Source organism: Odontesthes bonariensis, chromosome 9, assembly GCF_027942865.1.
Source record: "Odontesthes bonariensis isolate fOdoBon6 chromosome 9, fOdoBon6.hap1, whole genome shotgun sequence".
Taxonomy (NCBI): Eukaryota; Metazoa; Chordata; class Actinopteri; order Atheriniformes; family Atherinopsidae; genus Odontesthes; species Odontesthes bonariensis.
The window spans coordinates 16,422,698-16,446,006 of record NC_134514.1 but is presented as its reverse complement, the minus strand read 5'-3'; the positions used below and the strand labels follow the sequence as shown (position 1 = coordinate 16,446,006).

At 42.3% G+C, this 23,309-nt stretch overlaps 1 protein-coding gene across 2 annotated transcripts in view; it reads right to left on the bottom strand.

Moving 5' to 3' along the window:
* Positions 1-23,309, bottom strand: part of sipa1l3 (signal-induced proliferation-associated 1 like 3) — a 62,714-nt gene that overhangs the window by 21,584 nt on the left and 17,821 nt on the right. For both annotated transcript variants that reach the window (XM_075473389.1, XM_075473390.1), the window contains exons 2-4: positions 10,948-11,023; positions 2,619-3,328; positions 1,387-2,362 (exon numbers count right to left, since the gene is read on the bottom strand). In XM_075473389.1, the coding sequence (XP_075329504.1) occupies positions 1,387-2,362; positions 2,619-3,089 (1,447 nt within the window). In that variant the 5' untranslated portion in view covers positions 3,090-3,328; positions 10,948-11,023. The remainder of the gene's footprint in view (positions 1-1,386; positions 2,363-2,618; positions 3,329-10,947; positions 11,024-23,309) is intronic.

The window sequence follows — 23,309 nt, the reverse complement described above, 5'->3', positions numbered from 1 at the left end:
AATGCCCACATGCACGCGCACACGCTAGCACAAATCTCACACACACACACACACCATTGCTGTTTGAAGTTAGGCGTTACTCCGGACATTGTAAACAGATGTAAAACAAAGCTGTGTCGCCTCATGTGTTAAGCTCTCCTTGTAACCCTGCAGAGAGGCAGGTGGTGTATCATGAGCCCTGAGTTTGCCAACTGTCCAGTGGCAGGTACATGTGCAATAAAAACTCTTGGAGGGTTGCCAGTTTGGCCCACTTTGCTCTGCTCTGCTGTGCTCAGGCCCAGTGGGAAATAACAAGCCGGAGTAAGAGAGAAACTCTGGCCAGTCAAACACCACGTACTAATTCACACCAACAACAGCATGGGGGCCGAATCGCACCATAAAAAAAAAAAAAAAAAAAGAGTAAAAAATCAGATCAATATGTGCGCCTTGTTGGGTTGCAAATAAATCCATCAGATTACTGTTGGCATAAGTGGAATATCATACTTTTTTCACTTATTTTCTAAAACATATTCATAAGCTAGGATGACCAAAACCACAGTAAATCGTAACATTTTCGAGGCTGAAATGATGAAAGTCTTTGTTACTTCTTAAGAAATAACTAGTTAAAGTTATTAGTAAAGTAAGTGATGAGTCTATTGACAACTTATTCAATAATTACTTTATCACCATGCTTTCATTTGAGAGCAGATTCCCTGACGGGAAATGGAGGAAGAGGCAAGGTCTCAGTCATGAAACAAGCTGTAACAGTAATTAAAGTAAATATCAATTCATCGCTGAAATCAGGGATTAAAAAACACGTGGCTCCAGTTTCGAGAAATGGGAAGATTTTCTGCATTTTTTCTAGATAAAACAATCAACAGACATAGTCCCACGACTCAGGAAAATCGTCGTGGGAATTTTTAGGATTTTATTATTACTGCAGACGGACTGGCCAAAGACCAAAGGATAATCCATGATGTAACCGATAAGGGCCCAGGGTTAATTATTTGTAAAACTTGGCAGCTGATGTCCTGGCAATTAACAAATGAATGTCAAACCTGACTGAAAGTTTAAGCACCAATATATGAGCAGTGGAATCTTAATGACTCTTTTAATACTTCTCGCATGACTCGGATTGGTTCAATTTATAAGCCATATTCATATCTTATGTGAAATTGTCTTGTCTTGAATATGAAAAGTGCAATGAAAGACTGGCTACAAAGGAAAGAATTCAGTCTGCTTTTGCCCACTCCCCTGTTCAATCCCAGCTATTGTGTTTCAATGAAAGCTGTATATCTCCACAGGGAATGTTGTCACACAGCTAGCATGATCCCTCACAATTCATTTTGTCCTACACGACAGCTTCCGTCTAAGTGTGAGTTCTGCAACATTGTGACTCAGTCTTACCTTTCCCGTGGAAGTAGTCTCTGTAGTACCGGGCACCCAGGTCTACATGCTCGATGCTGTACAGTTTCAGTCTCTCCAGTCTCTTCACCTGCTGTTCAGCTGCTACCTCCAGCACTGACAGGCTAGCGTTACTCTTCCTCAACCCCGCTCTTCCTCCCTCTCCTCCTCCACCTCCTCCTCGCTCTGCTGAAGGGCTGAGGAAGCTGATGTTTCGCTCCCTGTGGCCCCCGGTTTCATTCAGGAAGTGGGGGCAGCAGAGGAGAAGTGGACTTGTGCTGTGGGATCCAGTCCCATCCAGAGGGTCCATGGCCAGGGAGGTTATTGTGGAGCCCTGATCGAGGCTCAAGGTCAGATCCTCAATGCTGGAATAAATGGGGTCATTGACACTGGGAGCTGAGGACCTCGAGATGGCTGATGCCGCCGATGCCCCCGTGGCTGTGTTCCTCCTCTGGGTAGCAAAGCCTCGCTGAGTTGCTGCCTCGTGGAGGTCAAACAGGATGCTCTGAGCATCAAAGTGGACAAAGCTCTTGGGACACACCCAGGGTTTGTAAGCGGTATCTGCTGAACCTCGCCCTCCCCTGTCCTCAACAGTCTCCCCTCTGCCTCCATCCAGCTCCCCTCTACTAGAACTTCGAAGTTTACGGAACAAAGAGGAGGTGCCCAGTGATGACTCCGTCCCTCCACTTTTCTTTCTCACTCTTTCGGCACCATCCTTCCTTCCTGTCCCTCTGTCATCCCCACCTGTGGGACCAGGTGAGGGAGCAGAGGGGAGAGGCGCGCTTGGTGGTGAGTCTGGGGCCCGCAGCAGCTCCCCGAGGCGTACGGGTGCTGAGCTGCGCTGGTCAGGCCTCTCCTGGTGGAACTGGCTGAGCATGTCAAAGAAGCTCTGCTCAGGAATGCCCTGGATGTCAATGGAAGAAGTGCTGCCATACTCTCTGAACCGGTTCCCCATCCCACCACCTCCATGACACTCCACCTTGGAGCATAAAGAAGAGAGAATTTCAGAGAGATTCAACAGATTAGTGGATTAGAATAAAAATTCTATATTTTACTGTGAAATTATTTGAAGTTAGGGGTTTCACACCCAACCTATGATGTTTTCGCCCATTGTTATCAATCAAGCTATCAATCTAATTCTAGTGTGACCCACAATAAATCACATTCTCCTCGTTTCAGACCAAAGAAACCAAACTGCAGGTAAAAGAAACCTCTGAGGAGGACCTAAGGCTCACCTCATTTTCATCTTGTTCGCTCAGTGTCACTTCACTGTTGGAGCGCTGTCTCAAAGGAGGGAACATCCTTAGGTTTAGAGGTGAGCCTCTTTCCCCACCAATTCCTCCCCTGAACTCCACATCCCTCGTCCGTCTTCGGGGTAATCTGGCAACTCCTCCCCTCACCAGCCTGACATCAGATGACAAAACCGATGATGAAGTCGAGCTGTCATCGTAGTGATTGCTGCCAACTTGTCCATTTTCAAGCAGCGACTCCTGGGATTGTGTACGACGTGGAGGCCATTCTGCAATCCGTGCACGGACACCCATTTTTGGCACAGAAATGCGCGGCTGGAATGTTGGGTCTGTGAGGCCAGGAGCCGGGTGGCCGTTGGGGGTATGACGAAATGGAGTGTGCTGGGGCAACCCTCCTCCTCCATCCAGAAGGTCTGAGGAGGTGCAAGTTACCCCTCTGTCTCTGTAGCTGTTCATGATGCCCCAGGAGAGCTCAGGGCAGGAGTGTCGGGGGCTGGCATCCCATGTCGGCAGGAGTGCTCGGGAAGAGGGAGCGCGGCTTCCCCACGCACACTCTGCTAATGGTATTGCGGCCTCCAGCTCCCAAAAGCATCGCTTTTAACTAGCAGGGTGGGAAGAACTTCAATAGCACATAATGGACTGTTCTGGATCAGGGCCGGTCCTCCTCTTCTTCCTCTTGGATTAATTTCAATTATCTGAGAGAAGGGGGGAAAAGACAGGAAAAAGCAATTATTTCAGGAAAATAGCCTCAGGGAATCAGCATGAAAAAAAGACAAAGATTGAAATACTGGACGATTTTGAAATTGAAGAGCTTGCGTGACCCAAATTCCCCCGACAGACCCAAATAAAACTCGAGCTCTGGATTCAGAAGAGTGACTCACACAACTGTGAAACTCTAAGACTTTGATAAGCCAGAGAGAAAATAAGGTGAGGGTATATGACAGAGGATTTCTCCCGTTGAGGCTAATCTTCAGGAGGCTGACAGCGGATATTATTATCACTCACTCGAGTGCTTATGCATGTACACACAAACCTTCGCACACCCTCAGGCCATGAAGGCTGTCATCGCTTTGCTGCAGATTAAAACTTCACAAAGCAACACTTCAGCTAATATCAAACCGTAAGGAAGCACAAACATAAACAAAGACAGTTGACAAGTGAAAGAAACATGAACTATATGCTGTACACATGCTAAATGGAGGGTTTTGTTGCCATGAGGGGGCAGCTGAGAAAGAGTGACAAGGAAGCTATTCTGCTTCGATTCTTTCTTAAGTGAGCAAGACAACAGACAATTAAAATTTTGTGCAGTTGATGGTCTTTGAGGAAAGGACACGAATGAGGCCAAGACGGAAAAGGGCACGAGCACACAGTGACCCCGCAACAGCCGGAGGGGTGAGGCTGGGTGAAGCCAGAAATAGAGAGGCAGGAAAAAGTCAAGAAAGAGCGTTGCGTTGCTCAATGAACCACATTGACAAGCTTTAATATGACAGTCACACAACATCAAGTCTTCATCCAAAGGAGTTTTAAGGACTTGAGCTTATTCACAAGCATTTTTTATTTCTGCTGATGCTTAATGTCATGAATACTGTAAAGGAATACTGCCACATAACTTAATTTAATATCATGACTTAATGTATATTTTAATTTCAGGGATTTTATTGTGTAAAAATGATAATATTAATATTAACAATAATAATGGCTGAACATTCTGCCTTTGTAAAACATACCTAGGAAAATAAATAAATTGCTGCATTTTGTTCAGATTAAAAAGAGGAAATAAATATGGGAAGAAAAAAAACCTGACAGAACTTTACGTATGAGAAACAACATTCTTCATCATCAGGCTCCACCTTCCTCGTACAGCAGTCGACACACCAACTGTGCCAGATGGAGCCTCGTCGTGGACCAATTTCATCTATTCATTCATTTTATTTCCAGATTGTTTGCTGGTCATGTCATTGAGTCGATGTCTTTCCTGAAGAAAAGGTTTTCACGCTCTTTGCTCTGCAGCAAGATGCATTATCGTCCTGAAAAATGACTTCTTCATCAAACGTACTTCCAGTTGCTATAATGGGAAAAGTATCCAAACTGACAGGTAATCCAAACTGGTCCTTTATCTGACATCAACTCCTGGTCATCAATGATTGGTGAACTTGTTTTCTTTAGGCAGTCATGTTGACATCGTCTCCTTGTCCAATGCAGACTGGTGATTCATCACTTTAATCCAATCATCCCCTGTAACCTTGGTTTCTTGTCTTTAGGTGTTAGTGGTGGTTTACATTTTGTTTTTCAGATCACTCACAAACATTGACTGTTTCTGCCCATTCGTTTTTATTTCTTTTGTTGTGCATTTTCTATTTTCAAGGGTTATTGCTCTGAGTTTCCTGTCCTGACTCTTCCTTGGTCGACCTGCATGTTTCCCTTTTTACAGCCTTCCCATTTTGTTGGTACTTGCTCCAAATTAGAGACAAACGTGACTGGGAACCACAGACATCTTTTGAAACACCGGGAGCTGAAATATCTTGCTGAAGGAGTTTTATAATCCTTTCCATTGTTTCCACTGACAGCTCTCTTGTTGCAGCCATGTTTCCTACCAGTCAGCCAGTGTAGACACCTTGTTAAGCTGTGCAAGCGCTCTCTTTCAACTGTAGACTCATTTGCATATTTTCTTGGAAATGCTAATTACAAAGTAATTACATATTTTTTTCTTCTACTTGTGGCAATCTTTACACCAATTTCATTAGCTTAATTATTTGTTTAATTATTAAATGAAGATCCACCAGCAGTGGTTATTCCATCATTTTTGTTGGGGGTTGTATATTTCCTATATTTCCAGCGTGCGCTGACTGAATCTCAATTAAAAAAAGGAAACGTGCAATCCACTGTCAAAGAAATTCCACTTTTAGTATTTTGGGTGTGTCTACTGACGGGAATAGAAAATAACCATCTCATATGGAAGGCAAAGAGAAACACATTTTATTTCAAGGAGAGAAATAAGGCCCCCCCCCCCCGGCCCTGTCCTAGACTCAAGATGAAATATGGAAAAAGTGGTAATAACTACCTCTGTGGGGGGCATTTCAAAAGAGGGCTTTAAATAAATGCCTAAAATGTAAATGTGCTTAATTCATTCCTCTTTGCTGCACTGCTTTCTCAGATTAAAGCTCTTTTATCAACATAAGCCTCTCCTCAAACCGCTGAAGTCACTGAAATATCTACACTGATGATGGGTGTGTGCGGGCACGCGCATACCTTTTATAATGTGCTACGGTTTCATTCCAACGTTCACTTTTGAACCTTTACCCTCTTCTACCCCTCGTCATCTGAGTATTTCTGGAGATGGCAGGACTCTGTGGTGAAGTCTGTGGTGTACAGTGTGAGGAGAAACTGTGAGAGTTCAATCCCCTGTGGTGCTCCTGTGCTGCTGACAACCTTATCAGACACACAACCTCTCAGTCTCACAAAATGTTTGTGATGTAATCAAAAATCGAGGTGGTCGTGGGGGAATGTACCTCTGTTATTAGTAGAATTACTAAAAAAGGAAAAATTATTCATCAAAAAGGGGCTTAAGTTGGAGCATAGATCCCTCAAACAGCCCAGCTTCTAAACCTCTTCTTTCTCATGTTGGATTCTTATTGATGGGATTTATTGCAGTACTTTCAGTGATACTGGGGTTACACATGGAGCCATTGGACTTTAAAACCAAATGTTTAGCTCCTTTGTTTAGAAGATAAATCATACTGTATACAGTTTAGGTCTATGAACAACAGAGCTAAACCTTGGACTGTTTCTAGCAAATTTAAAAGCAAGCAAAAGGTGATCATTAGGAAGAGTTTTGTTCCGACTTTAGCTCTCTTCAGCTGGTTTTTATGAATTCTACAAATCTCATTACGAGGCCAAGTTTGTGTAACATGGAGTTTTTTGTTGTGTCAAGGCAGCTTGGAGAGGTTTGAGTCCATTTTTTAAATAAAAACGAGTCCTTGCTGAATTAATCTTTGGCCCCTAAACAGCATTACTCATTCACTCATACACAGGCACCTTCAACAAATCTCATTCACTGCAAACAGAATCCCACTGTAGTCAAAAAGCTACACAAATGTATCATTTCTTTGTTTTTGGAGAAGCAGAGGCACTTCCGGGCCAAAAAGCCCTGTTCTGATCATGCTTTCTGACAAAGTGCGTCCTCATAAGGCTGTCCTGTGATCCACTACGAGACCCAATCCCAGATTATCCGCCCCAGCTGCAAGAGCTGAAGAATGCCTTCATTATGTGTCCGAGGTGCCTGATGAGAGAGGCAATGGAGAGAGTGTGGTCTGCTTTATCATCAGAGACTTCGGTTAGCACACAGCCCATCTGTGAGAAATGCACCTTTAGTCGAACAAACATCAGATACTGGGGCACAGGTGATGGTGGTGACCGCAGCAAAATGACTTAAAAATACTTTAATTTTTCAAAAGAAAATCAAAAGAAAGAAGAAAGAATTAACCTTCTTCTTCTATAGTAAGAATAGGGCAGACACCTCCAGGTTTGGCACGGAGTTCAGATGATAAAGAGGCGACATTTAATACCTCTTAATTACTCACATACATTCATTAGTTAGATGAAGGATGTGGCTCCCCAGTTCTGGCGCTCCGATTCATATTCCTTCCTCTCCTGCTCTTGTTTAGCATGATACAGGCTTGGCGCACGCACCACAAACACACACCAAGGCTGGTAATTATACTGGTTAGATGGTAGTAATGACAGAGGAGTGCAGCTTCCAGAGGAATGAGTGTAATCACTGTGGAGGAGGTGCCACTGCTGCTGCAGCTCACTGGTATGGCACAGCAACGCAGGCAGACCTGGGATCATAGAGCGATGCGAACGACTGCATCAAAGATCAGGAGGGATAGACCCGCTATATGTTACAGGGATTTTCCTAAACAAGCAAAAGTCATTTGATGTTCAGACACGTCCAAACAACGGTGAAAAGGCTTCTGAGAATCTACAATAATCACGATACAAAAATCCAAACATTAAAAGCTCAGACGAAAACTAACCGTTCGGATAGGAACTATAATCAGCAGTGACAGTACGTGTTGGAATGGAACAAAATGTTAAAGTGTGAGCTAGATTAAGGGCTGGTTTGAAGGACAGATGGTGGTACATATGACTGGCAGACGGCAGACATGAGCGGAACAGAGCATCACACCATAATACAACACAATGCAGCACTAGAAGGCTGTTTGGCTATGGCACTTTCAGCTCTCAAACCACCAGGACTTCTACAGACGAGGACAGAGAAGAAGAGAGTGCCAGCAGGTCTCAAGAGACTGAAGGTTCAAATTGAGCTTGTTTACATGGCAATGTACAAAAAAAATAGCTTCTCAAAACTAGGCGAACAAACCAGGATAATGTGACAGGGAACTGAATCACTCCTGCATCTACGCACTCATCTGGACTCAGACCTACGTGCTCCATACTGCTCGAAATATTTTTGCATCTTTTTGTAAAAACAGTAAACTCTCAGCATATTAATACAGCTTAATTCCCAGTAAAGCCGCTTTTTTCTTGCCAGACTCAAAACATAGTCAAAAATTAACCTGTTGAAATCCTATTTTAATCAGCTAACAGAAATGCAGAGAAGAGCTGCAAATTTACGAGTTAATCTCGAGTCAGACTTCACACCCAAGATAAAGCAAAAATCTTGACCCACTGCGTGAACAGTTTGTTACAGAGATAATTAGTATCTATGATGTGAAATCCAATAAAGATACGGTCTGATTGTACGCGCATGGGAAAAACTACGCAGAGATATAATTATCTTGACTTTGTTTGGTTTAGCACAATAAATCTGGCTCTGTCTTTTATTCAAAGCTGAGATAAAGTCAACAGATTAAGAAAAAAGTCAGTTTGCTGTGTTGTCTCTGATGTATTTGTGCGTATTTAACATAAAGATAAATTCTTTAAATTCCTGAGCTTATAAATGTAATCCGAACACTTAATATTGTGCATTATAACTAATTAAAACCACCAGCGTCATATAGAAACTGAAAATTCCACTTTGTCAAATGTTTTGTAAATGTAACTAAACACTGCTGATGTCACTTAGTAAACCAGCTGAAAGCAGAACCTCTCAGTGTGCTGCAGTTAATCATGAGTCAACTAAGAGCTTGCAGCCATCCATAACTTCCAGTTGTAGTATAAGGTTTATTAATGATATCATCTCAGATGAAATATAAGACCTTTAAGTCTATCCTCATCATACATGACGCACCTAAATAGACCCAAGACCTGAACAGAAATGACTAAACTCCTGCACACATTATGCTGAGATATCGATCAAAAGCAACATTTGTCATGTTCTTAAAATTTATCAGGCATCAATTATCTTTCCATTACTTTTTGTTAGCATTAAAACAGTTTTGGTAAAAAATAACAATGAATGCATGGGTTTTAAATCAAATTAGATCTTGCTAAATGGTTCAAATGAACTGCAAGTGTCGATGTTGAGGATGCTGTTATTGCTGCCTTGATGTTTTATTGGTTTCTGTGGTGGAGCTGACAGGAGTGACTCACAGCGAGACGTTACAGGATGACTCGAGGTGTCTCTCCGTGTCTCCCCCATGTGACTGATTTTCTTCCAGAAGAACCGGTTTGAGAAACAAATTTGATGTTGATGTGCTGCTAGCGTACACGCTTAAATTGAGGCTTTGTCTCTTTTACCTCACAGCAGGAAAACTTCCTCTGTTACTGGAAAAATGCAAATAATAAAGAGCCATTCTTCGGCCTTGTTGCTCTAAGATTAGCACAAGCGCCCGTGCTGCGTGGGAGATTTAAATTAGACTCGTTCCTCACAACGCTAACTGAGGGTGATGCCAGAAGAGCGAGCGTCCACAAACTGTACGGGGCACACTGAAAACAACACTAACAAATCAGAACACCAGGCTGGAAGGAAGCACACAATCTAAGCCTCTGACTCTGGCCTATATCGGGCTTGTAAGTCTGTTCCGTTTATCTGAAGGCGACGTCTCAGGCGGAAGCTTTACAAAGCTGAAGCTCTACTTTCCTCGCAGTTTTTTCCCTCAAGTCTCTCCTATCCCCGCTCCATTGATTTTTGTCTGCAGCGTTTTGCTGAGTCCCACTGATGTTACAAGTGTCATTTCAATCTTCCTGTCTGTCTGTCAGGCTCTTATCCCACGACACAGAGACAGCCTTTGAGGAGGAAGAGTGGGAAGGACATCAGGGGACGGGGTGAAAAGAGCAGGACTCATTTACTGCTCGCAGATGCAGTAAGACATTGATGAACAAGTCTGATGTTTTGAAGTTTATAGGAGGATCACTAAAATATAACCCTCCAGTCAGCAGTCCCTGGCTTATTTGTGCGAGACGGATCAGATGAACTGTGGTGAGAAAAGAAAACCGAACGAGAAAGCTGCACTCAGAGGAGGTTGAGATGAGTGTGTGAATATTCAGATACTGAAGCACCCGATTCCTCAATTTCCACGGTTGCGCAAAATCTTATGAAACTAAGTCCAGCTCATCACTGCGGGGAAATTTATTTTGGTAGATTTACTGAAATTGTCAACATTTTTAATCAGATGATGCGTGAGAAGAGCCCAGAACTAACGATATAAGGGCAAAAAGACCACACCTACAGAATTAAAAGGTAAAAAAGCTCAACTAAAGTGTTTCAGTTTCAAGATCACCGCTACGCCCATATTATAACTACACTACCCAAAGGATTGCAGGCACAGGTCGGACTGATTCCTGAAGCTGACAAAACGCTCTGTCAATCAGATAGGAGCACATTCATGACAACAACCAGCATGAAAGAGACGTGGTGAGCTGTCGCTTAAATCATGGAAAAAGGACGAGAACGAAAGAGTAATAACGTGAGCACTGATAACGTTAGATGTAGTGATTTTGGTTCAGCTGCATAGCAAAGCAACATGTCAGGTGACCTTCTTTTCGTTATCTGGACAGAATGCAGATGAGTGCTTTGTCTACAAAACAGCAGAGCAGACAGCCCTCCACCCCCACCTTACACTGCATAAAATCTGATCTGGGTCATCCAGTCAATTAGCCTTCAATCAAGTCTTTGAATCTCTCTTCTTTTTTTTTTCAAGCTCAAAATAAAATCTATAATTCCATAGGGGATACATAATGAGCCGCATACTGGCTCGGCTGAAAACAGAGCATAAACAAATCTTTGGCTTGAAGTCAGCTAAAGGTTCCTTGTTGCCAAGTTCACCCAAAGCTCTGATCAAAATGAAGACTTGCCGGCTTGCTTAAAGAATACTTTACACACGGACGTCCCCGCGTGAACTTTTGTTACCTTCTTTGCCTTCAGCTGTGCAGGCGAGGTGAGGTGCGACGTCACTCGGCAGGCAGAGGAAGCTCCGGATTTTAATCTGTAGACGAAGATAAATGAAATGGTTGACATCTTTTCAGTTTGCAGCTCTGCTCGCTTGTGGACAAACAAACAAAACGGTCAAGGTTTCGATGCAGTTACCAAAACGAGGCTTAGCTGAAGTTCGAATGCAGAAATGTTTGGGTGAATATAACTTCAAGTGTAAATGTCTTTTTTGTATTTCATGTAATCTGAGTGTGGTACTTATAACTGAAGGTGTAATCAGTGGACGAACTACAAAAGGTACAAAAGCAGAGAAAAACAAATACATGTGCTCCGAACTAAAATCAGTCTCTGCGTCGTTTCCTGTCTCGTTTGTCACCCTGACTCGATTATCCTGCTTTGCCTGGTTCATAGATGGAAATACAGAGGAGGAGGGGACGCAAAGTGGAGAAGGGTGCGCACTGTGATTAGAAGCCGAGGAGACTTGGAACAGTAGGAGGGATGGTCCCTTCAAATAAAGGGCTGAAGTGAGGCAAGAGAAGGGGGAGGGTGGGAATCAGCAGACATAATGTCCTGAGGGGAAAGCCCATAACTGTCTGGCAAATACAGTTCAAATCAATACAGATCAATCAGGGTCCACTTATCCTGCCACACAAAGGATAATAACACTAAGGGAGGTGAGCAGGGGTGGATGGGGGTCAGTGACCGTGTGTCTGTTTTACTACAGCAAAGTGTCAGTACTTAATAAAATCAGCAGTGTCAGCAGAGATTTAAGGCTGAGGTCTCCCTCCACTGCCCTGAAAAATGAAATTAAACTCCCAGGTGTAAACTTCCTCTCCACAGCAGACTTTGCACCACAGATAAGCCAAAGAGTGGTTATACTTGTTCATCTGATTGCAACATATGTGAGAGTAACTACCTAGAGGCTCTATCAAACACACTCTTACTGAGAGACAGATTATCTGATTAGTGAAATCAAATCTAAAGCAACTACACACCCTAAAAAATAAATATAAACAGATAAAAACATCACATAGAAACTGACTTGATCACAGTTACAAAGGGCATCGACACCCTATGATGTTAAGATGAATAAAAGCCACATAAAACGTGGCATGTATTACCAACTGAAGGATTAACAGAAACATTTTACTACATATTTGTACACATAGGATTACCTTAGTCTAGTTCCATGTGCAGCTATAAATACAAAGCTGCTCCCTTAAGCTGTGAGGACCACACACTGTTGCCAAAACTTCAGCTCAAGTTAACTCTCTAACTCTGGCAAGTTATTATGTGTTTGACCACATAAACTATTTAGTAAATGTGAGAACTTAAAGCTCTCCGGTTGCATCGTTCGACATCGCAGCCTCTGGTGCCAACAGTGCCTGCACTGACAGCAGCGGGTATTAGCTGCTTTCCAAAGAAACAAATGAGACAGAAGATAATCAAAAGGAATAACTAACATAGCTGGTAAACCACATGCATGACACAAGATTGCATCCTCACCACCTTTGTGACTCAGGGTCAGTGAGTGTTGGATCAGAAAGCGTTGCACTGTGTATGTGTTTGTGTGTGTAACTGCTACTATTCCTGAAGTAACAGGTTCTGGGAACGAAATCCAATTCTCCCCGCAACTTTCTTGCGTCAACAAAACATGTAAGTGAGCCAACACCATGGGGCAACAAGGGTTTGATGAAGGACTGTCTAACTTAAACACACTTCAGCAGAACATTCCTGAACAGCAGAATGAAGGGATATGACCTCTGTGGCCTCTAAAAACAACACAAATAAACATCGTGGCTGACTCTTTATGTGCAGCGGTCAAGTGCCAAGAGAAGAGCAGACTTCAGATTATGGATCAACATGTGCCTGTTGGAGAGGCAACTTGTGTGACGTCTTGAGCATCTGCTGCATATTAATTAGCGGAGTCATTCTGTGTAACAGACAGACTAACTGTCACACAGCCAGAACAGAGCTGACTTAATTCCTCTGTGTATGTCTGTGAGCATGCAGCATTTTTTCAGGAAAGCAGGATGTCTTCAGCAGAAATAATTCTATAAATAAATCACAAAGACGAAATGCAAATTATTATCTCGTTACAGAAGAGGTGCAGCCGCCACCGACGGGATAAAATGAGACTCTGTGCACATGTCTGCAGGCACGCCTTCGCTTTTACCATCACTGGCACCACATTGTGATCAGGATGCATTTCTGTCACAACTCTGATGCACGAATATTTGAAAGTATTTGCTGTGTCAGTCCTCCAGAGTTCAGTCTACTAAAGTTTTTGCTCACCCCGAAAGATCGCACCAATATATGTTTGGCATCAGCTCACTGCACGTCATTGTTTACACTTCAACACCAGATATTCAGGTCTAACATGTCGCTGTTTTCTTGCTCTGTAATATCATGAACCAATCACGTTTCGGCTTTTGAACAACTGGTAACACAAAAGACATTTAAAGCCCTGGTATCGGCTGTTAAGCTTTGACGGGTCATTTTAACAGTTTTCACAGTATATATCAACAGTTGATCTGGGATGAAGGGTTCAATGGATATTTCTATTACCCTTATAGGAGCAAATTTGCCACTTTTGTCCAAAATATACATTTAAAACCTAAACACACAATCTCAATTACAACCAGCTGATCATTTCAACTTTTTCCTATGACTCATTCTGGAGTAAATGTGACGGCTGTTTGATATAAATTAGCAGATGTAGCACTTTAGGGTATCACAGCGAAAACCACACGAGGAGAAGGCTGGGCAGTGATGTTCAAACTCCAACACCAGGAGCTGAAGACTGCCACACTTTTACTTACGTTTCTCTGTACATCTCTTTGCCTCGTTGCATTTAAAACATTAAAATCAAGTCGTTAAAACGGGTCAAGGACCAGCTGGAGTGGCACATCTGGGTAAAGTGAAAAAAGCTGAATGAAATCACACAGTGTGCTCTAAAAGTATCCGCCTGCAGCCTATAAATAAAACAGGTTGATAGTTTGATCGATCAGCAGCTAATCAATGAGTGAAGATTTATATTCCCTTTACTTTAGATTGAGGAGACACTTATTCTAATGTTCCAGTATGACTTTGCAAAGACAAGTTAAGCAGTATTTTTTTATTTTAATATATAAAAAAGCAAGTGCACGGGTGTTTATTCAAAGTCATTTGACCTTTTATCATAACTGGATTAAAACCTGATGATTGTACGACTGTTTGTTGATAAAAATCTCAGCTGCAACATCACTGGCTCAAACTAACAAACAAAACTCAAATGAAGTATTTCCTCATTTCTAAGGGCAATATTCTTCAGCTATGGGCACGGTGATGCAGTCATGTAATACAAAGAGCTCGTTTTAGCAGGACCACTTAGAAGTGCTGCCGTAGCTGTTTGATCGCTATGCTGGTGCTGGTTACCATAGGAACGCGAAGGTGCACCAGCAAAAAGACGTGTGATGTAGGCGGTGGGCTGCAGGCAATCAGGACACACAACCTGAGAGCAGAGCATAAATTATAAGACACGCTGCAATCTGCCCAACATGGCCATCGGTCGGTCACTCTTCAGCCCGTCGTGTGCTGCCGCCGCAGCAGACTGCGGCACAAACGACATGTGCTCTCTCTAAACTATAGCGCCACAGAGGGTCTATAGTGGATTTCACTGTAATGCGTATCCTACGATGTGCTCCGTCTTCTTATGGGGTTTAATCAGGCTGACCATTTGGCCTCACTAACAGAACGACTACGTGCCGTGTGAGCATCAAAGCATGTCTGAATGGGCTTTAAACTATTCAAAGACATGAAAAGGCTCAGGGCTGTAAAAGCGCACTCATCAGCAAAACTTCCAGCATCTGTTACCGTTTTTGTTTCCATAACATAATCCAGTTTGAAAAATTCTTGGGGGTTTTCTTTAGATGGTCATTGTAGACACCATCTTATTTTCTTACCTTTTCTTTGTGAACCAACCAGCCTTTTATCAAACGTGCAGAGGCCTTGCTAACACATCTGCAGTGCTCTGAAAGCCAATCAGAAATCAGACACGATGTGATGAGTTTAAAGGGAAAACTCTAATGTTACTCAGTCCTTAGTACACTGCACGACTTTTTCAAAGCACACAGTATCTCTTTTATCTAACAGGTGATTTTAACTGATTTATGAAGGTCCTCAGCTGACAGCTTATAATGCAAAAACATAACGATGACAGACAATAAGGGAGCCAATTGACAACCTTGTGGCCTCAGCCTCTATCCCCGTGGGTGTGCAGGGAGACTGGGTGTGTGACAGGTCCTGGGGGTTACTTACACCGTCACAGCTGCTGCAGCTCCCACAGGGATGTCTCAGGGGGAGTGCTGCCTCATACAGATTAACCCGAGGGCGTGCACAGGGACCATCAATGAAAACACAGACGCATGCACTGAGGCAGGGCTGCGAGCCCATATATTTAATGGTATAGCTCAAGTTAAATATTCATTTAATAACCAAGATGGACTCATCTTCCACAACTTTATCCACTTTGTAGCATCTCTTTCTGTGTTTCACTCCAACAATCCATCGTTTTAACAATCTATTATCTAAATGAATATTTATTTTTCTTTATGTGGTCTGTATTTCTCTATGAAGATGGCTTCACGAGAACACAAAGAGACTGAACTGAAATCCAATTTTCCAGCTATAACATACAGTTGTTGTGTTCCTAGAATGTCCTGAAAGTTTAGTAGACGCTGAAATGATACATTGAAGGGAACAAGAAGGTCTAAATGCTAGGGCTGGGCAAATTAACTCGTTATTATCGCGTTAACTCATTAATTATTTAACGCCGATAAATATTTTATCGTGCATTAACGCAGATTTAATTTAATTTAATTTTTTTTTTTAAATTGGGGGGGCTTTTGTGCCTTTAATGGATAGGAAAGTTCAGAGAGACAGGAAGTAGGGGGCAGAGAGAGGGGGAACGACATGCAGCACAGGGCCGTCCGATGCGGAACTCGAACCGGGGCCAGCTACAGCGAGGACTATAGCCTCTTGTACATGGGGCGCCTGCTCAACCCACAACGCCACAGACCACCTTTGTTTTATTATTTATTTTATTATTGTAAAAGTCTGTTGCTGTCTGCTGCGGAACAGGAAAAGAAAGTAATCGGCGGATCCACCAAACATGGAGAAGGGTACGGAAATTTTAATCGGCCATTTTCATTTTGAAGTTCTTCCAGACGGCGGAGTCGACAGAACCAAAGTCATCTGTAAACACTGCCAAGTTGAATTGTCTTATCACTGTAGTAGTTCCAGTCTAAAATATCACTTAAAGGCAAAACACACAACTGATAGCAGCAAGTCATTCAAGGAAACAGACAGTGGAGCGAGGCTTCTACATAAAAACTACATCAAAATGCTGATGTTAAAAGTGTGTTTGCACAACAAATGTTATGGCACTTTCATTCATATGGCAGCACATTTAAAATAAAACTAAATGCTAAAAGCTATACACTACTTTTAAATTACTTTTTGGATTTTGCGTACAAACGCAATTAATCGTGATTAATCAGGGAAATCATGTGATTAATTAGATTAAAAATCTTAATCGTTGCCCAGCCCTACTAAATGCACAATGTGACTTTTGCCAATCTCTAATCCCCGTATGTAGAAATACACTTTGCCGATGTGAGAAACAAAGACGTTACTCCTATAAATAATAATTACAGATAGAAATGTATATATTAAAGAATAGCATGCATTAAATATAGACAGCAGGGCTTCTCTAACGGGGAATACCAATTGCTCACCTCGTCTCATAGTTGTTCACCTGTCAAGAAGATCACAGCTCCACAGGCAGATCTTGAGAGTTATTCAGCTATCATAAATGCATCTGTCATGTTCAATTAGCTGAGCACAATAGTGATCGACCTGTATTTCTCCTTTAAGAGCAGCTGACAGAGACTGTGTGAGGTGAGAGCAACAACAGATTAGAGATCTGTGCTCCTGTTTCCAAAGTCTCTCATCACCAAGTAAGAAAAGTGGACGCTGGAGAAACATTGTCCAAACAGAACTTGAAACATCTGGAACATTTATGAAGCTCTATGCTGAAACTTGATTTCAAGGACTGACAGATTATAACTATTTCACAAATACACACACAAAAAAGAGAGGAAAAGGGCAACCTGATGTTGGTAGACTACTATTAATGGAAGGCAGTCAGGTTTATGACACTTTAGGTTGAAAAACTGATCTCAGACTTGAAGTTTCTTATATAATTGTGTTTCAGTTGTATTAGACGTAATCATCAGATATAGAGTTGTGATTTCATCAACAAAATGTGACTTGTGCTCATTTGTCAAAAACCTGCTGTAAAAGGCCAGGTAATGAGCTTCCGAAGTACTAATAAAACATTTATTTTTACACTCAAACAGAGCTTGTTTTATGGTGTTTAGCTACAATGATGCTCGGAGTAGGAGGAAGCGGGTTGTGCTAATGTCTTGCGAGTGAGGCCTAGTGGTTATTTGAAGGTTCTTCCTGTAACCGAATCAGAGCAGTGACAGACTAATGAGGCTAAATGATGATGAGGCCTCAGGAAGAGAAGGCCTACAGCAGGGAGAGAAGAAGATGTGTCAGACAGCTGGGGGAAGACTTGTGGTTTTTCTCCGGAAGTTTTGCATTTATAGAAATGCTATATCTGGAAAAGAAGAGCTCGTCTTCTCATGTTGAATTTTCCAGTGGGAGCTGAAAGCCGAAAGAGTAAAAGTAATGTGATAATTAACACGTGATCCTCATTGATCTCCTAAAGAAGACCTCCCTGACTGCCTTTTCTTCAAAGGGCGAGGTCAGGGTTAACAGCTTCCTCCAGTCCTTGAGGTAGTCGCTCTCACTGCCCATGCAACAGTCCCAGCTCTGAGGTATGTACTTGACACAGATGTAAGCTTTCATTCACCAATCCACTGTCCAGACTCCCAGCCAAGCAACAGAATTAAGAGATCATCTCAGTTCTTCCAGGGACCGGATAAGCAAGGGTCAAACAAGGGGTAAGCTTCAGTCAAAAAATTCTTTAAGCACATTCCTATATACACTTCACTAAAAGCAGATTATTGCCTCAGTGTAGACACAAAATTGAGCCAAAAACTGTATTTAAGGCTACAAAGAGGATCACGCAACATTCGCAGTTTACTAAAAAAAAGACCAATATCCTCGATATTTCCTCAACTTCAGAAGAAAACTGAGCTAAACGAGGCCCTGTATAAATCTGTGAAGCTGTTCTGCCTTCCAGATGACACAGTAGGTCGGCTACATGGCTCTGCACAATGGCATTTGAAGCAGAAACACTTTTGCTTTCCAATAAACTCTAAGAATGAAGACTTGAACTGCATCATGAAGCAAACATTTTTGAGGCTATAAATGAGGAGAAGAACACCCACCGGGACTCCTCATTTCCTGCTCGCTTAATCAGCCAATTCATTCAGCTGTCAAAGCCCCTGAAAAAACAGGCTCTAAAACATTGGCTTATCTAGATTTAAAGCAAATCACATCCGATTTTATTTCTAAAGAGTATACTGAGTGACAGCCATGTCAGTTTAGTTGTTGACATTAATGAGAAGTGACAGTGGTGACCTCTGCATGACGCATTGACAATAGCAAAACAGCACAGGGTCAGGGTGTGTGTGTGTGTGTGTGTGTGTGTGTGTGTGTGTGTGTGTGTGTGTTGAGGGTTACAGTGCAGTTAAACAAAGAGGGTCTCTGACACGAATCCAGACAGTCTTTTTCTCTCTCCCGCTTGTTTTCAATGGGCCTCTCACCATTTGATTCTTTCCCCCTGAATAGTGCCATTGAACGAAGAGGCAGTTAGGACCTTATTCTATAAAGACTTTGTGAGCTCTCAAAGGAACACATGAGCTCTCTTAGGCGAGTTTGACTGCTGCTGATCAGTTTTCACTGTTTCGGCCTATCTAGAAATAAAAGCTCACACACGAGGAGAGTCAGAGTTTGTATATGGATAAGAAAATGTCATGAAAATCAAGACAGTGACAACAACACGATACACAATAGAGTGGAATCGGGTCTCTTGTCTGATATAGGGCTTTGAAAACTATTACTGTAGCTGCCTCCACCCAGCGTTTGTGTAGTTTTACGGCCCAGATAAGCTCAGCTGGTGGAGAGAGAGCGCAGCAGGGCTGAAAGATAGCGGTCAGATAGAGATAATAGTGGCTGCCAGTTCCTCTGATTCCTGTGAAATGATGGACTCCTTTGGGGGTTTTCTACACAGGCAGTTTGCACTGGAACTAGATTTGCACCACAGTGACTGGTTAAGCCAAAGTGTGGGAAAGGCTTGTCCCATTGTTGTGTGTGTAATACGGTAAGGTCCAATTAATCTGAAAACAAGAAAAGTGGTTTAACCTTTCCTGAATTTGATTATTACTCAGAGCAAATATTCCTCAATGAAATGAGGAATAGAAACCATTGAAATATAGTTTTAAAGGTTCTCTTTCTATTTTCTCACTTTTTAGAAACTCCTGCCCATTTTGGCCTCATAAACTAAGGAGGTCAGGATCACTGGCTTGGATGATATAGATAACACAGCATCATCGGGTTCACAGTTGGCAGCTGCAAAATGATGCCAACCCAAGTTCACCCGGGCTAAGGTGTAAAATGTGAATATAAATGTGTCATGCAGCAATGTTGCTAAAATCTATTTTTCAAGAGTATAAACACCAGGGTTTGGACATATTTGGACACTGACAGAGTTCTTACAACTAGCTTACTTAATGCTATGTAAAGAACATGAGCTTAAAGTGCTAATCCCCCGTTTTATTTTGAGACATTATCACATTTTAATTAGAGAATCTACGTAAGCGAGCAAATATTTCTGACCTAACTGTAAGTCTTTCACTAAGTAAGTGTTTCCCTTTAACTGTGACGCAGACAAGTCTTTTCTACCATCATATTTGCTCCTGAATAAATACACATGTGAGTAAATTACCTGGAAAAGCTTGAAATGAGAAAATTCAACCCTTCCTTCTTTAACACAAACTTGATTTAATCCAAACCTCTCAAGTTCTCAAATTATTTGACTGCAGTCATTTCTCATCTGTATAACAGCAGCAGAACAACTGCAGTCAACAAGATTGGGAAAAAACTTTTTGTACGTGCTCGGTGCAGAAATGCATTAAAAAAGGTGGTCGAAGCTAAGACAAAACTTCAGATTGTGTAAATGTCAAAGAACCATAAACAAACCGTTAGAAAGCAGAACGATTTAAAGTTCAAATGGTTGCAGAGAAGGAAGATAGTTATGAGACGGGAACAAGGGAAGTCTATCTTATGGTGGGAATAATGACCATAAACAGCAGATGTGAGGCAATCACAGTCAGGCCTCTCTCTAATGTCATTACAGCAGTAAATGGAAGCATTTGTGAACATTAGTAGGAAAACTGGGATGCATTTGAGAAATCATGCCATTTAAATGTCACCATCCTGTCCTCATCCAACCTCTCTATCTCTACATTGGGGCCTTTGGCAAACCCCACCCCCCCCCCACCCCTCCCCCTGTCCTGGGGGGATCCCGACCCAGACCTCTTCAATCCACCACAGTGACAGTAGACAGCGGCAGCAGAGGAGCAACAGCAGAAGGTTGAGAGCTGCAAGAGGAAATTAAAAACACATCAACCACTGCCTTGTTCCTCCCTTTTCTTCCCCCTCCTCTTGAGCAAGGGCCATATAGTTACCTACTGGTTAGTTTTGCACATTAGGTTCACTACATTTCTAAAAAATTATATATGTATCTATAGTTCCAGGGTGAGAGGAATCCACCAATCATAGCCATTTAAACACCAAAGTACATCTTGAAAATTCCTAAAAACTAAAGAATCACAGTTCCACAAAACCTGTATTTCACTAAATATATAGCCTGAGTCACTTCTCTCACTGTAGACATTTTGCTGTGCCTGTGGTCAGGTTGGTGAAAAATTTCTGGGATGTCAGCCACAGAAAGACATTCAGAGAAAGCAGGGTGGGGGGGAGGCAGACTTGGAAACGTTTAACAGGAAATACAGGCAGGGAACATGGAAAATACACGAAGGAGGAATGCATAGGGGAACCCCTTAAATATCATCTGCTGTGTTTTAAAAGCCACTCGGGCAAGTTTTTAGAGGGCTGACTGAACATTTCTCAGTCTAAAATCTGGTGAACAAAAAAACTTTCAACACAATTAATTAACAAGTTAAATCATTGCACAAGCTAATTCAATCTCTGGCCTACTCAGAGAACAGGGACCAAGCAAGGAAACAGCTGTGCAGTCTCATCAGCAAAATGGGTGGGCGTTTCAACAGAACCATGAATTGGAAGCGAAAACCTTGAATAAAATGCCTCCGCCATTCAGAATAATGTCCAATAATTCACTTTTCTTTTTCGTAGCAAAGCTATCTGAAATCAATTTATGTGTATGGCAATTAGTTTCCATTAACATTTCATGTGCCAGCTCAAGTTGTACTGTACCTTCTCTAAAATAAGCCGACACATGGAGGCAGAGATGTGGCTCTAGATATATGACAGAATTATTTAGTGGTTTCATTTCCCCTGCTGGCAGTGACGCAGCTATCACCTGCACCTTTATCAACCTTAGAAAAAGAACGTTGGTCCTACTCCTTCTTGCACGTATTTGCATGTCTGGCACTCTTGTGGTGCAGTCGCATGTGAACACGTTCAAATAGTCAAAATCCACAACTTTCAAAACAAAGCTGCCAGTTGCTGGCAGTCCTGGCAAAACAGGAAATACAACTTCATTGCTAAAGCATAAACAACACAAAGATGACTCTGAGCAAACCCAGCAGTCGAGTTTCACAAAGGCGTGAGTCACTACACACCTCCATAAAAAAGATGGATTCATCCGGCAGTATGCTGGCCTACATACGATGACATTCTCACTTCACACAAACAGAAACTGTTGGCGAGGGTTGCTTTGCATAAAGGTCAGATTATTTTTTTGAGCTACAATGACGATAAAATGGTCTGATATGATCAAAAAAGATAGATCTATACATTAATAAATACTGGTAAAGTATCATTTTTTGTTCTTAGCAGGAATACATCAAACCTTGTCCTTGACTTCCTGTATGCTACCATGTTGAACTCAACTTGGAGAAAATGGGAAATATCAAGCTACTCTGGCGGTGCAGCTCCTTTCAAAGCTCTGTGTAATGTTTAAGAAGTAGTTAATGAGACAAGTCGGTCTCTTTGTGTGCCACACGTGCTGCTGAATCATACACAGCCACACTTTAAGCCTTGATGCACACACCTTTCTAATTCCCCTTTGGGATTAATAAAGTACTTTTTCATTAGTATCTCAGTATCGCCACTCTTTTCTTCTCACGTTCTGTGGTCATTTCTTACATTTTAACGTATGGCTCTGTTCATTTGCCCTTTTTTCCCCCAGCCAGATGGACAAAGCAGAGAGAGACAGAGAGAGGAAGAGGTGACAAACACCACAGAGCGTCCAGTTCACACTGGGTGGCCTGTGTCCAAGCTGTTTGCTGACGGTGTGTCACAACAGCAGTTCACAAGGCAAGCGTCAAGCTGCAGCAACACACACACATGCACACAAAAGCTGTACATTTGAGCATCTAATGAAGCTTCTGGTGCAGCCACCCACTAACCACTTAGTACTGTGGTTTTGCTCTGATGCTTTTTATAAACACAGACCTGGAGAGCATGGGGAACAGGTGCAATCATTCTCAGCAGCAGCTGTAGGAGGTTTTACTTTGGAGCCGACACAGGAGAGAAACTCTGCAGCTCTGTCCAGCTCCGTCTTCATGCAAAGAGAATCTCTTTAGCATTTTAGTCTGTTCTTCTGCCAGCGGCAAGGCACAAACAGAGTCAAATATTGGCCGAGGGCTAGCTTTGGCCTTACCACCATGCTGTGCTACATCACCTTGGCCTTAAGCTCAAATCACTATAAGAAATGCACCAAAACCACATGACCCGTTACAGCATGTTGCTCATCGTGAGTGAAAGAGTAAAGAGGTCAAGCGTTTGTTCCAGGTGAAACCATTAGTTCCTAATTTCTTTGAGAAGGAATCATGAATGTCGAGTATGGGGAAGTGAAAAGCACTGTTTCAACCAATGACTAGTTTGAACAAGATCATAGTTTCTGGTAAACTATATTATTCCTGTGAATTGACTCATACAGGAGTAGAATCCGGTCTCTTTTCCGTGGTAGATGCGTGCTTAACCAATCGCGCCGAACCCAAATTGACACCACAAGCAAAACAACAACTGAAAAAAGAAGGATTGGTTCAAATTTCAGAAAGATTTGCTTATTGTTTCCAGCCAGTGGCTAGATGAGTTGTTTGATATAATCTGTGCCTCTA